Here is a 15,103-nt window from a genome sequence, read left to right on the forward strand (position 1 = left end):
TAATTAGCCCTGTGCGTGTGTGTGTGCGTGTGTGTGTGTGCGTGGCGCAGCGTTTCCGTTAGCCGGTAATTACCGGTATTTGACCGGCAAAATCTGTTGAAGTCCGACATATTTAATCTCTCCGGTCATAGTGTCCGGTGAAAATAGTTCCCTCTGGGCACAGTTTGATTATTTGAATTGTATTTGGATGGGCTGGAGTTGGGTGGCCTATGCGATGAACGAAACAATCATTGCGTTTGTTGTCGTTGCTTCGCTCAGCGAGAGCTTGCTGCTGGATTTGCGGAAGGCATGCAGCTGCAGACCCACAGAACCCACCAGCTTTGCTGGCACAGTGCGGTCCCCAGACCTGGAAAGCTGCTCTGCGGGTCTGCAGCTGGATGCTTCTTGCAAACTAACTGCGGCCGGCTCGCGCTGATAACAGCTTTCATTGTTGGACCGGCTGCTTGGTGGAGCAACGATGAAACGAATGTAATGAATCGTTCGTCGCATGGGCTATTTAATTTTGGCCTGTTTTGGTACGGTTCGGGTGGTCAAGTTGTGCTTGGAGGGAGTTGTTTTCACCGGACATTATGACCAGCACCAAGTCTTTGGGAGGTGGAGATATACATCACGCAAACCCACAATAATGTTGCCGTCTCTCTCTGCAAAATTTCTCAGTTCTTCGCTTGATATAATTAATACAAATGTCCAATATAACGGAATTCGTTAGCTCATAAAAATGTGATTATAACAGACTGCTGTTTAGTGTCGGACCGACTGCCCACATACGCGGTCTATTTTATTTCAAGTCAGCAGCAGCACGGAGTATCGAGGGACTTATTTTATTTGGAATATATTAATGACTATACGCAAAAGTAGCCTCGTTTTAAGTAATAATATTATAAATCTACATGCCTTGAGGATGACATTCTTTATATAGCCTATATCAATTGTTTTAAAGCTCAATAAACTATGACCGGAATTAATCTCATTTGTCCGGTAGATTGAAATCTTGCAGGTCACGGAGACCGGCAACATTTTTTCTAACGGAAACCCTGGTGCGTGCGTGTGTGTGTGTGTGTGAGACACGTGTGTGGGTGTGTGTGAGAGAGAGAGACACGTGTGTGTGTGTGAGAGAGAGAGACATGTGTGTGGGTGTGTGTGGGTGGGTGTGTGTGGGTGTGAGACACGTGTGTGGGTGTGTGTGAGAGAGAGGGACACGTGTGTGGGGGTGTGTGAGAGAGAGAGACATGTGTGTGTGTGTGAGAGACACGTGTGTGGGTGCTTGAACACAAGTGCTTCCATTGGGCTACCAGAACGTTGGTAGGGCTGACCTTCGGAAAAAAAAAAAATCGAAGCTTCGGGGCCGATATTCTATTTTAATTGATAAAAAAATAAAAATAAACTGTGTTGCTGTACTGTATGTGTGAGCATGTGTGTTGCTCTACTGTATGTGTGAGCATGTGTGTTGCTGTACTGTATGTGAGCATGCGTGTTGCTGTACTGTATGTGTGAGCATGTGTGTTGCTGTACTGTATATGTGTGAGCATGTGTGTTGCTTATAATGTATGTGATCATGTGTGTTGCTGTACTGTATGTGTGAGCATGTGTGTTGCTGTACTGTATGTGTGAGCATGTGTGTTGCTGTACTGTATGTGTGAGCATGCGTGTTGCTGTACTGTATGTGTGAGCATGTGTGTGTGATTTGCTTTTATTCAATTTATATCAGCTGGCTATCTATGTGGTTACATGTTAAATTTTATTTTTTACACACATTTAAAGGACACACTTCACTGAAAAACAATGCTGATTTAATTTTAGCCGTAGCTAACATTGTATTGCATTATCTCAGGACTTTAATGCCTATTTTATGTCTATTTTATTACCCGTTTATTATGTCACATCGAATCCTGCATTACCGAACTCCAAACCTGGATGACTCACAACTTTCTCAAATTGAACAGTGACAAGACGGAACTTCTCATTATTGGCACCAAAACCACCCTCACCAGATCCGGACCCATCACACTCACCATCAATGACTCCACCATCACCCCCTCCCCCCTAGTCCGAAACCTTGGTGTCCTCCTCGTACCTTCACCTCCGCAACATTGCTAAAATCCGTCACTGCCTCTGCCCCCCTGCTGCTGAATCCCTCATACACGCCTTCATCTCCTCCCGCTTGGACTATTGCAAGTTGTAACTGAGGGGTACAATTCCCTGACTGTATGGTTAGATATGATACTTACTACCACTACCTCTTGTACTTTAGACTCTGGCCACCCAGTACTAGGTATGAATATGTTGAACACTCCCACCTGATAAACGGATCCAACACAAATGTACCAAATCGAAAGTTTGAGTTTTAATACATAGCAAAAGGTATGTACAACGATCACTTAATTACATTTATGATTTGAAATAGTATGCACTTTTATGGCAAATTAGTATTCGTAGGTAGATCAATATCGAATGTCCAATCTCTGATTGCGCAGGAAGCAAATATACAACCTGGAATATTTAGGGAACAATAGCGATGATACTTGAATGATTATATAGCTGGATACACTAGGGGAAGGTTCCGACTGCTTGTAGGACAGCTGGAGGGGGGGGGGGGGTTAGAGAGTCACTGGCTGGATCCCGTCTGGCCGAGGGTATCTTGGGAGAGTCCACAGTTGTGCGACACGGTGCCCAACGATCCTCGATCCACAGATGAATGCAGTTGGACCCTCTGTGGCCGGCGTCCTCCGGTCCACGACGGAGAGACGTGAGGCGACCTCACTGTGCAGAGCGCCGTCTCACCTGTCGTCCTCTCCGGGGGGGGTATTTCCAACACACCGCAGTGTTGGCCTTTATCCATAGAATAATCAAAGTACTCAAAGCATAATCCAAGCCGGGGAAGGCTAGCCGTCGTCGGTAGAATAATCCAATATACAGGTCCACTCGCTCTTTGGCCTGGAGCTCCTCGGGTGCAGCTTCACGTGGGGTCAACCACCCTGGATAAGCGTCCAGCTGATGCCCGAAACGATGGGGGTGCTGATTACTATAGAACTCTTACCGCACGAGGCACTACATATGAATAGACTATTATTAGCTTAATAGAATACGTCCAACTCGACGATATAGTGCCAAATATGACTATTCAAATATTAATATACACGATGTCTCAATGCCGATACTGGGCCGAATTGGCCTTACTGCCCACACGTGGTTCGCGGGGAGGCTTTTGCGTCTGTCACTCTGTTGGAGGGTAAGGAACTGGACTAAAAGAAAGCTCTACTTTAATAGCGCAGTATATATACGCACTATGAACAAATAGTACCATTAGTGGTGCGGTAGACATATTCCTACGCGGAACTAGGACTTGTCCATACATGTTGAGCGGTACGATTGAACCTGGTCTGAGGGGTATGGCGACCTGGCACCAAGGTCTCGTCCAATGGTAGAATGGAGACTATTATGGGATGTTCAGTAGACTAGAAGGGATATTCAATGCATATTGTACAAGGAATATACAAGGAATATCAGGGGATATCAGGGGATATACAAATACAATTAAATATATATAAATAAATATATATATTCGGTTTAATCTGATCCTTCAGAACAGCCGCCCCCTAATTGGTCCCAACCTAATTAGTTAAGCAGAGACAGATTAACCGCACTGTCTACCACTCAAGGGTTCGCTGTAAGGGTCAGTCAACTCACAAAGTCATAGGGTCATGGTCATCATCGATTGTGTCTGGGAGTCGGGGCAGTTCTATGAGCCTCGCCACAGGACGGGTGTAAATGCGCCCCTGGACGAGTACTTCAGCTGCTCGGACCTTGCCATCGGCACCGGTGATCACTTTGCTTACGCGGCCAGCCGGCCACATAGCTCTGGGTAGTGACTGGTCAATAATCATGACGACTGTTCCTTCCGTCAAATTGTCTCTCTCTTTTACCCACTTCTGGCGGGTCTGTAGAGACGGTAGGTAGTGCAGTAGGAAACTGCTCCAAAACTTGTCGGCTAATACTTGGCTGTACCTCCACATTCGTCGGCCGTTCGCTTCTTCAGGCCGGTACATTGTCTGGGGTAACGCGGGATCTAGCCGCCCCATCAGGAGGGTGTTGGGGGTGACTGGGTCGACATCTGCTACATCACTGGAGACGTAACCGAGGGGCTTTGAGTTCAATACTCCCTCAATCTCCGTGAGGACTGTCATTAGGACTTCTTCCGCCACAGTCTGGGCCCCAAGTACTGCGTACAGGGCTGTCTTTATAGAACGTACTTCTCGTTCCCAAGTTCCACCGAAGTGGGGTGCGTTTGGGGGGTTGAATTGGAAGTCAATCTGGGCTGGAGCGAGGTGGGTCTTAAGTTCTGGGCCCATAGCTTGGAAGCTCTCCCTCAGCTCTCTTTCTCCGCCTTTGAAGTTTGTCCCGTGATCGGACAATAATGTAGACTGTTTTCCTTTCCGTGATGTGAATCTTCGGAAGGCCATAAGAAATGAGTCTGTGCTCATGGTCGGAAGGAGCTCGATATGTATCGCTCTGGTGGTCATGCATTTGAATACAATACCCCACCGCTTCTCGGTGCCTCTTCCTTTCTTTATGTGCAGCGGGCCAAAACAGTCCATGCGTGTTGAGTGGAATGGCTTGTCGCCGAGTCGGAGGCGACATGGAGGTAGGTCAGCCATCCGTGGTATGCTGGGCTGCGCGCGCCACTTTCGGCAGTCTAGACAGGTTCGCTGGAAGCGTTGCACCGCCTCTCTTCCTTGAAGTATCCAGTAACGACGTCTGATCTCCGCGAAGACTCTCTCTGCTCCTGCGTGGTGTACATCCTCGTCGTATTTCTTTATAATCAGCTCTGTGACCTTGTGTCGGCTGTTCAATACGATCGGGTACTTAATGTCATCCGGTAAATTGGGGGCTCTCCGCAGGCGACCACCCACTCTGATGAGGGTATGTGTGTCACTCTCGGGGGCCAGATGAATCAATCTGCTGTCTGATGGGACGGGCTTTCCTCCCTGTAGACAGTCTAGTTCATCGGGGAACGAGTCTCTCTGGGCTCGTTGCAGTAGAAGCAGTTCTGCTTCCTCGTAGTCAGCTGCTGACATATCAGCGGGGGACTGAATCTCTGGGTGGTGCCGCAGGAATGTCCGTTGCTGCGCACTCTCTATGGTAATGCAATCGTCTATGTTGGGGTCTGCGGAGACAACAGTGCTCAATCCACAGAACATAGGTTTCTTATTCTCAGCCTCCTCGTCACTTGCTTCCCTCGGGGTGGGCGTGGGCCAATCTCCTTCCGGGAGCTTGAGGAATGCTGGTCCGTCACTGTAGATGTTATGACGGGTTAAGTCATCTAGGGACATTCCCCGGGTGATGACGTCAGCTGGGTTGTGTTTTGTATCAACATAGCGCCAGTTTGCTTCTCCGGTTAACTCTCCGGTTAACTCTTGAATCTCAGTGACTCTGACTCCCACGAAGACTTTGTATTTGCATGAATCCGATTTGATCCAGGCGAGTACTGTCGTGGAATCTGACCACAGGATTGTTCTATGCACCGGAATGGTGAGCTCACGTTGGATGAGCGTGGCTAGATGCGCCCCTGCGAGGGCTGCGCAGAGCTCTAGACGTGGGATAGACTGTTGCTTGCGTGGGGCTATTCTCGAGCGGGCGAGGATGAATGCTGTGTAGATCTCTCCCCCCTCTTCTTGGGCCCGCAAGTAGGCTACTGATCCGTAGGCGACCTCGGAGGCGTCACTGAAGACGTGTAAATCCATTTTACATGTCTCTGGCCTCACCGTGGGTGGGAAGTAGCTTCGGCGTATATTAACGCCTGGGAGTGAGTGGAGTTCCATCTCCCACTCTCTCCAGGTGGATGCAAGGTGTGCGGGAATGGGGTCGTCCCAGCCCTGGTCCTTGTCCCACAATGCTCGTACAATCATCTTTGCCCTGGTGGTGTACGGTAGTATACATCCTAACGGGTCATATTGTCGGGCGAGTGTTCTGTACACACTCCGTCTGGTGGTCGGTATTGCCGTCGACCTTCCCTGCTCCGTAGTCAGGGGTTTGTGTCTATAGTGGAGCGAGTCTGTTTTGAAGCGCCACACTAGTCCTAGTGTCATCTCTTGGGCTTCTCCTGGGATTGTGGCCATCCAGGTCTCGCTGCTCGCTGCCTTGTCCTCGGAGGAGAGGCTGCGCAGTACGTGCGGATCGCTGCTGGCCCACTGCCTGAGATCAAAGCCGCCTTTGATCAGAGAGGTGCGGAGTTTAAGTAGGAGAGCCTCGGCTTCTTCCTGGGTCGAAACGCTTTGTAGACAGTTATCTACGTAGAAGCTGTTCTTCACACTGTGTCGGACCTCTTCGTCCGCTGCTGGGTCCTCTGCGACATGTCTCTGTAGTGCAAATGTAGCACAGCATGGGCTGCATGTAGTTCCGAAGGGGAGGACTTCCCATTGGTAGATGGCTGGGTGCTCATCTCCTGGCCTCTCTCTCCATAGGAACCGCAACAGGGGCTTGTCCTCCTCTACTAATCTCACCTGCAGGAACATCCCTTTGATATCCCCGCTGATAGCCACCTTGTCCTGGCGGAAGCGGAGTAGTACGCCTAGTAGGGAGGGGCCGAGTGTAGGACCGGGCAATAGCTCTTTATTCAGATCTTGGGATCCGATCTGGTAGCTGCAGTTAAACACGATGCGGTCTTTGCCGTTGTGATGAACCTTGTGGTGGGGCACGTACCACGATTCAGTCGTCTGGTCGGCCTCTTTAATGTCAATCTTTGTGACGTGTCCCGCTGTGATGAGCTTCTCAATCTCAGCGCGGTATACACTTTCTTGGGCGGGGTCCTTGGCTAAGCGCCGCTCTGTGTTTAGTAGGTACCGCTCTGTGGCGTCTTTCTTTGCGTGAAAGGTAGGCATCCCTTCCCGCCGCAGGAGTGGCGTGGCGTATCTCAACACGCCGCTGACTGGGACTCTCTTTGTTCCCATCTCGAGGAGGTTAATGGCGTAGATGTCATCTTTAGAGCGAATGTCTTTCTTTTCGTTCTTAAAGGGCATTTGTTCTAAGGTCCATAGCCTCTCTACATGCTGCAGGAGTGCGGTGTCTCCCTCTGTGACTCGGGAGTGGAGACAGCTAGTGGCTGTGGTTCGGTTGAGAGATTTGGCGAGTGGGCCTTGGAGAGTCCATCCTAGGCGGGTCTCGACTGCTGCAGGACAGCCTCTGGGTCCGGTATGAACCCGGTCTATCGGGACAATGAGGTCTGCATGGTCGGAGCCTATCAACAGTGTCGGGGTAGCACCGTCTATGAGTGGGATCGGTAGCTTGCGTAGATGTACATATTTCTCCATCAGCTTGGCTACGGGGTATGTGTACCGCGACAGTCCTATTTCTTGGCTGGTGAAAGCGTCTGTAATCCTGTACCGTCGCTCGGGCTGGCCGCTTGCTGCGATAGAGAATGAGACATTCTCGCCCTTTATCGTTTTCAAATCTCTTCTTATTGTCCGAATTGTCATTTGGTTTTCGCTCCCCCGCAGCCCTAGCTGGGCCGCAGCGGACGCGAGCAGAAGGGTCTTCTCTGACCCGTCATCAAGGACGGCGTAAGTGTCCATGACTTTATTCTGGTAGCTCAATGTCACACGGACTACCTTTAAGAGCACTCTGGCTCCGCTGCTGCTGGCGGGGTCGATGTACATGACGCTTGCTTTGCTGCTTGATGGTGCGGGTGGAGGCCGCCGTCTGTTACTGTCGTGGAGTATGTCCAGATGGGCTCCATCGCACAGACTGCACTTTTTCTTTAAGCGGCATTCGGCTGCCATGTGTGATCGCGCACAGCGAAAACAGCGTCTGTTGGACTTTATCCATTGACTCTCTTCCTCCGCATTCATCTTGGGGAATGAGTCACATTGTGACAGCCAGTGTTCTTTCTCACAGTAGGGGCACACTATCTTCCACTTCTCCTTTCTTGAGGGGGTACTGTGGCTCCTACTGCTTGGCACTGACTCCGATTGGTGCATGACAGTCACCGATCTTCTTCCATCATTTAGTCTCCTGGTTCCTTCTCTGGAGCCAGGGGTGCTCCGTCCGAATGTATCTAGCCGTAAGCTGCTGACTTCTCTCGCCAGGAAGTCGGCTAGATCGAGGAGGTTCGGTTCGGGGCCATTAGGGTCTCGGTGGTCTCTCTGCCGCCTAAAGCGCTCCTGTCGGGCGGGCGGTAGCTTCTCCAAGATCCTCTCTACATTTGAGTTGGCGTATAGTTCATGCCTACCCTTTTCCCTCTGCGCTCCCAGCATCCCTACCAGGGACTGCACTCTGATGGACAGGTCGTCCAGTGCTCGATTGTCTGTTGCTGGGGGTAGGCGGTCGATGTGCCTGATCTCCTGGATCACGTAATCCCATATACGTCCATATCTCTGGTCCAACGCTACCAGCGCTGCGGTGTATGGGGTCGTGGAAGTGGCGTAGGCGAGCGCTATGTTGTGCGCGCGGGGTACCTTTAAATGCTTCAGTAGTATCGCGTATTTATGGCGTTCATCAATGACATCCACCAACATTGTCTCCAGACACATGCGGAGCTCCGTATACTGGGCCCGGTTCTCCTGGGTGAAGTCTGGTACCATAGGTGTGCCAATGTATGACGCGGATTGTTGATACATCGGCGAGCGTTGGGGGAGAGGCCTCCTAGGCGAGTCTCCTCCTGCTCCTTGGCGTGGGCTGGTACCGGCTGTGTACCATGGCCCGCTGGTCCAGGTGCTGTTCCTCGGTGCGGGTCGTGCGTCGTGCTCACCCGTGAATAGCGTCGGGGGTCTGTAGCGCAGCTCCGCGGGGGTATAGCCTGGGCTGTACTGGACCTCCTGGTCCGGTAGAGTACTGTGCTGTCGTCGGGTGTGGTTCTCCTCCTCTTCCTCTTCGTCTTCCGTTAGGTCATCCAGGGCTTGTAGTCTCTGATTTAGCCTCTCCGCAGTGTATGCTGCTCCTTCCCGGTGGCTGGGTCTCGCTTGGACCGGTTGGGGAAGGGGGTCTGCGGGGGGTATAAACCTCGTCTGTTGGTCAAGTTCAGGGTCGCTTACTCGGCTAGGGGATGCCGCCCTGGAGTGATGTCTAGACGAGTTCCTGGAGCCTCTGGTGGAGGGAGGGGGTGTTGTCCTTCTGATCAGCTGTTCTATTAGTTGCGCTTGTGCTCTGTCGCGCTCGGCTTCGCGCTTGGTGAGATCCGATTCTCTCTGGGCACCGGTGGCTGGGCGTCGGCCCGGTCTCTTGCCATATTCTCTTCCATCTGAATGCGTCTTATTTCCAGGCGTATGTGCTCTTCTTCGCTCCGTTGCTGTATCTGCAATCGATCGCGTTCACCCTGGAGTCTATCGCGTTCAGTAGAGGCTTTCAGGCTGACGAGGAATGCCTGCTGTAGTGTCCTCTCTGCCTCGCTGGGAGAAGACGGTTGTATAGGGGAGCCGTCCCTTGGGGTACTCCGTGCGGAGTCTTGGAGCTCTATCTCCACGGTGCTCTCCTCATCTTCTTCCGTGCCGAGTTCTCTCTCGGTAGTGTTGTCTTCCTCCCGGGACTCGTCGGGGACTACTTCTTCGGTATTGGCGGGGTGTAAAGTCATGTCTGGTTCCCCCTGGTCCCCACCGTGAGCTTGGTCAGTTACATTAGAACCCATAGGGGCCTCTATGGTCGGGGTAGCCTGGTCGTTAGGGTTAGACATAATTTTACTTTCTAGTTTTACCGCGTTTACTGTTGGTAGAACACTAGGTTGTTGACTGACAGCGTAAGCCTCTAGGTACTGAGGGAGCTGTCGTTTGCGCCGCGGGCGTTGTTGGTTAGGAGGATCGTTTCGTGGAGTGTTCATCATAGGCCATTTTAATATTAATAACACTATATTAATATTACACTGATTACCCTCCGGCTCGAAGGACCAATTGTAACTGAGGGGTACAATTCCCTGACTGTATGGTTAGATATGATACTTACTACCACTACCTCTTGTACTTTAGACTCTGGCCACCCAGTACTAGGTATGAATATGTTGAACACTCCCACCTGATAAACGGATCCAACACAAATGTACCAAATCGAAAGTTTGAGTTTTAATACATAGCAAAAGGTATGTACAACGATCACTTAATTACATTTATGATTTGAAATAGTATGCACTTTTATGGCAAATGAGTATTCGTAGGTAGATCAATATCGAATGTCCAATCTCTGATTGCGCAGGAAGCAAATATACAACCTGGAATATTTAGGGAACAATAGCGATGATACTTGAATGATTATATAGCTGGATACACTAGGGGAAGGTTCCGACTGCTTGTAGGACAGCTGGAGGGGGGGGGGGGTTAGAGAGTCACTGGCTGGATCCCGTCTGGCCGAGGGTATCTTGGGAGAGTCCACAGTTGTGCGACACGGTGCCCAACGATCCTCGATCCACAGATGAATGCAGTTGGACCCTCTGTGGCCGGCGTCCTCCGGTCCACGACGGAGAGACGTGAGGCGACCTCACTGTGCAGAGTGCCGTCTCACCTGTCGTCCTCTCCGGGGGGGGTATTTCCAACACACCGCAGTGTTGGCCTTTATCCATAGAATAATCAAAGTACTCAAAGCATAATCCAAGCCGGGGAAGGCTAGCCGTCGTCGGTAGAATAATCCAATATACAGGTCCACTCGCTCTTTGGCCTGGAGCTCCTCGGGTGCAGCTTCACGTGGGGTCAACCACCCTGGATAAGCGTCCAGCTGATGCCCGAAACGATGGGGGTGCTGATTACTATAGAACTCTTACCGCACGAGGCACTACATATGAATAGACTATTATTAGCTTAATAGAATACGTCCAACTCGACGATATAGTGCCAAATATGACTATTAAAATATTAATATACACGATGTCTCAATGCCGATACTGGGCCGAATTGGCCTTACTGCCCACACGTGGTTCGCGGGGAGGCTTTTGCGTCTGTCACTCTGTTGGAGGGTAAGGAACTGGACTAAAAGAAAGCTCTACTTTAATAGCGCAGTATATATACGCACTATGAACAAATAGTACCATTAGTGGTGCGGTAGACATATTCCTACGCGGAACTAGGACTTGTCCATACATGTTGAGCGGTACGATTGAACCTGGTCTGAGGGGTATGGCGACCTGGCACCAAGGTCTCGTCCAATGGTAGAATGGAGACTATTATGGGATGTTCAGTAGACTAGAAGGGATATTCAATGCATATTGTACAAGGAATATACAAGGAATATCAGGGGATATCAGGGGATATACAAATACAATTAAATATATATATATAAATAAATATATATATTCGGTTTAATCTGATCCTTCAGAACACAAGTCCCTCCTCACTGGCATCACCTCCCGCTCCCTCCATAAACTGCAAATGGTCCAAAACTCAGCTGCCCGCCTCCTCACTAACACCCGGTCCCGTGAACACATCACTCCTGCCCTCCACTCTCTCCACTGGTTCCCGATCAAACACTGCATAAACTTTAAAACACTACTCCTCACCTTCAAAGCCCTCCGCAGCCTGCCCCCCCCTACCTGACTGATCTCCTTCTTCCCTACCGCCACACCCGTTCCCTCCGGTCCTCCTCCACTGCCTCCCTCACTGTCCCGACATCCAAACTAAAAAACGTTGGTGAACTTCTCTCGCACTGCACCCCTCCCTCAGTCCATCAGAGACTCCCCTACACTCTCCACCTTCAAAGCTCACCTCAAAACCCACCTGTTCTCCATTGCCTTCAACCCCCCCACCCATAACCCCCCCCCCAAACCTGATTGATGTCTGTCTCCTGCCGCTCTGTCTTTTTGTGCTATCTCATGCTGTCTTCCCCTGTTCCCCCCATGGTCTCATGTTCCTTTTGTTTCTTTGTTGTTTCTTTATTTTTGTTTCTTTGTTTTTACTTTGCTCCCGACTACTGTCAGCGACTTCGGGTCATTGAGAAGCGCTATATAAATTAATTATTATTATTATTATGTCTATTTTATTATTTAGTATTATTGCACAATCAAAGCGGGCATGGCCACCCGCATTTCACTGTATGCCGGCGTCCTCCGGTCCACGACGGAGAGACGTGAGGCGACCTCACTGTGCAGAGTGCCGTCTCACCTGTCGTCCTCTCCGGGGGGGGTATTTCCAACACACCGCAGTGTTGGCCTTTATCCATAGAATAATCAAAGTACTCAAAGCATAATCCAAGCCGGGGAAGGCTAGCCGTCGTCGGTAGAATAATCCAATATACAGGTCCACTCGCTCTTTGGCCTGGAGCTCCTCGGGTGCAGCTTCACGTGGGGTCAACCACCCTGGATAAGCGTCCAGCTGATGCCCGAAACGATGGGGGTGCTGATTACTATAGAACTCTTACCGCACGAGGCACTACATATGAATAGACTATTATTAGCTTAATAGAATACGTCCAACTCGACGATATAGTGCCAAATATGACTATTAAAATATTAATATACACGATGTCTCAATGCCGATACTGGGCCGAATTGGCCTTACTGCCCACACGTGGTTCGCGGGGAGGCTTTTGCGTCTGTCACTCTGTTGGAGGGTAAGGAACTGGACTAAAAGAAAGCTCTACTTTAATAGCGCAGTATATATACGCACTATGAACAAATAGTACCATTAGTGGTGCGGTAGACATATTCCTACGCGGAACTAGGACTTGTCCATACATGTTGAGCGGTACGATTGAACCTGGTCTGAGGGGTATGGCGACCTGGCACCAAGGTCTCGTCCAATGGTAGAATGGAGACTATTATGGGATGTTCAGTAGACTAGAAGGGATATTCAATGCATATTGTACAAGGAATATACAAGGAATATCAGGGGATATCAGGGGATATACAAATACAATTAAATATATATATATAAATAAATATATATATTCGGTTTAATCTGATCCTTCAGAACACAAGTCCCTCCTCACTGGCATCACCTCCCGCTCCCTCCATAAACTGCAAATGGTCCAAAACTCAGCTGCCCGCCTCCTCACTAACACCCGGTCCCGTGAACACATCACTCCTGCCCTCCACTCTCTCCACTGGTTCCCGATCAAACACTGCATAAACTTTAAAACACTACTCCTCACCTTCAAAGCCCTCCGCAGCCTGCCCCCCCCTACCTGACTGATCTCCTTCTTCCCTACCGCCACACCCGTTCCCTCCGGTCCTCCTCCACTGCCTCCCTCACTGTCCCGACATCCAAACTAAAAAACGTTGGTGAACTTCTCTCGCACTGCACCCCTCCCTCAGTCCATCAGAGACTCCCCTACACTCTCCACCTTCAAAGCTCACCTCAAAACCCACCTGTTCTCCATTGCCTTCAACCCCCCCACCCATAACCCCCCCCCCAAACCTGATTGATGTCTGTCTCCTGCCGCTCTGTCTTTTTGTGCTATCTCATGCTGTCTTCCCCTGTTCCCCCCATGGTCTCATGTTCCTTTTGTTTCTTTGTTGTTTCTTTATTTTTGTTTCTTTGTTTTTACTTTGCTCCCGACTACTGTCAGCGACTTCGGGTCATTGAGAAGCGCTATATAAATTAATTATTATTATTATTATGTCTATTTTATTATTTAGTATTATTGCACAATCAAAGCGGGCATGGCCACCCGCATTTCACTGTATGCCCTGGTATGTATGCGACGAATAAAGCTCTTGAATCTTGAATCTCCTCCTCTCTCCTACAGTATTTTTCCTGCCTGCTGTTGATCTTCCTGATTGAGCTGGTGGCTGGAGTCCTAGCCTATGTTTACTACCAGAGGGTGAGTCACTATTGTTCCTGTCACTACACAAATGTCCCTCTACCTTTTCTAAAGGCATAATAAGTCGTTTCGGCCTCTAGATGTCACTAGAGCACAGCCAAAAAAACGATGTGGTGTTTATATAAGTCATTATTTGACGTTGACTGACAAACTAGGCATTGCAGATTAAATACGACTCATGATCTAGCAATATCATGTCAATCTTACTGCTAGAGACTTTGTCAGAAACGGGTTTTAGGTGTAACTTTGGGTAGAAAAAGAGAACGTTTACAAGGGAACAAGCTGCCATTTTGTTTTACATGAGCCAAGATGATGGCGCTCCAGTTTTTTAGTGGTGGAAAATTAGTGGTAATATGCCTACTTGGTTTAAGTCTGGTCATCCAGAACAGTCTTGCTTTCATACAGTATCATACACCTGACGATATCTTTTGGACGTTGGATTAAAACAACCTGACGGCGGTCTGCAGCTCCCCGACGAGATGGCTCGGACACCGGGGGAGATCATCACAACGTGGCCGGCTGAGGGCTCGTCGTTACCCAGCCTCCTCCTAGCTAATGTGCGGTCTCTCTGGTTACCCAGCCTCCTCCTAGCTAATGTGCGGGTCTCTCTGGTTACCCAGCCTCCTCCTAGCTAATGTGTGGTCTCTCTGGTTACCCAGCCTCCTCCTAGCTAATGTGCGGGTCTCTCTGGTTACCCAGCTTCCTCCTAGCTAATGTGCGGTCTCTCTGGTTACCCAGCCTCCTCCTAGCTAATGTGCGGTCTCTCTGGTTACCCAGCCTCCTCCTAGCTAATGTGCGGGTCTCTCTGGTTACCCAGCCTCCTCCTAGCTAATGTGCGGGTCTCTCTGGTTACCCAGCCTCCTCCTAGCTAATGTGCGGTCTCTCTGGTTACCCAGCCTCCTCCTAGCTAATGTGTGGTCTCTCTGGTTACCCAGCCTCCTCCTAGCTAATGTGTGGTCTCTCTGGTTACCCAGTCTCCTCCTAGCTAATGTGCGGTCTCTCTGGTTACCCAGTCTCCTCCTAGCTAATGTGCGGCCTCTCTGGAGAACAAAGTGGACGAACTATAACTGCAGATCACCAATCATAGATGGATTAAGGATTGCAACATTATGATTTTGTGGCAGAGCATCCAGGCCATCACAGACTACATGTGGCATCCAGGCCGTGTGAATACTTTCGGCAGCCAACATGCCCTTCCGCGTTGCTCTGATTGGCCGAGCGCGCGCATGCCCATGAGCCGCGACAAGCTCCTCAGCCTCCTCAGCCTCTTAACGCAATTTATACAAATGGAAGTATTGATTACGCCGTAACGAATCATTAAAAAAATATACCGTTAACTGGAATATGTTGTTTCTTTACACATATGTTGGATTAT

General features: G+C 49.8%; 1 protein-coding gene across 3 annotated transcripts in view; it reads left to right on the forward strand.

The window, feature by feature from the left end:
• The window catches only part of tspan11 (tetraspanin 11), a 63,671-nt gene that overhangs the window by 26,118 nt on the left and 22,450 nt on the right, over positions 1-15,103 (forward strand). For all 3 annotated transcript variants that reach the window (XR_014620160.1, XR_014620161.1, XM_084323074.1), the window contains exon 4: positions 13,654-13,728. Coding sequence is in view for 1 of the 3 variants with exons in the window: in XM_084323074.1 (XP_084179200.1) it covers positions 13,654-13,728 (75 nt within the window). In the remaining 2 variants the exon portion in view is untranslated. The remainder of the gene's footprint in view (positions 1-13,653; positions 13,729-15,103) is intronic.

Source organism: Notolepis coatsorum, assembly GCF_963971535.1.
Source record: "Notolepis coatsorum genome assembly, chromosome: 1".
Lineage (NCBI taxonomy): Eukaryota > Metazoa > Chordata > Actinopteri > Aulopiformes > Paralepididae > Notolepis > Notolepis coatsorum.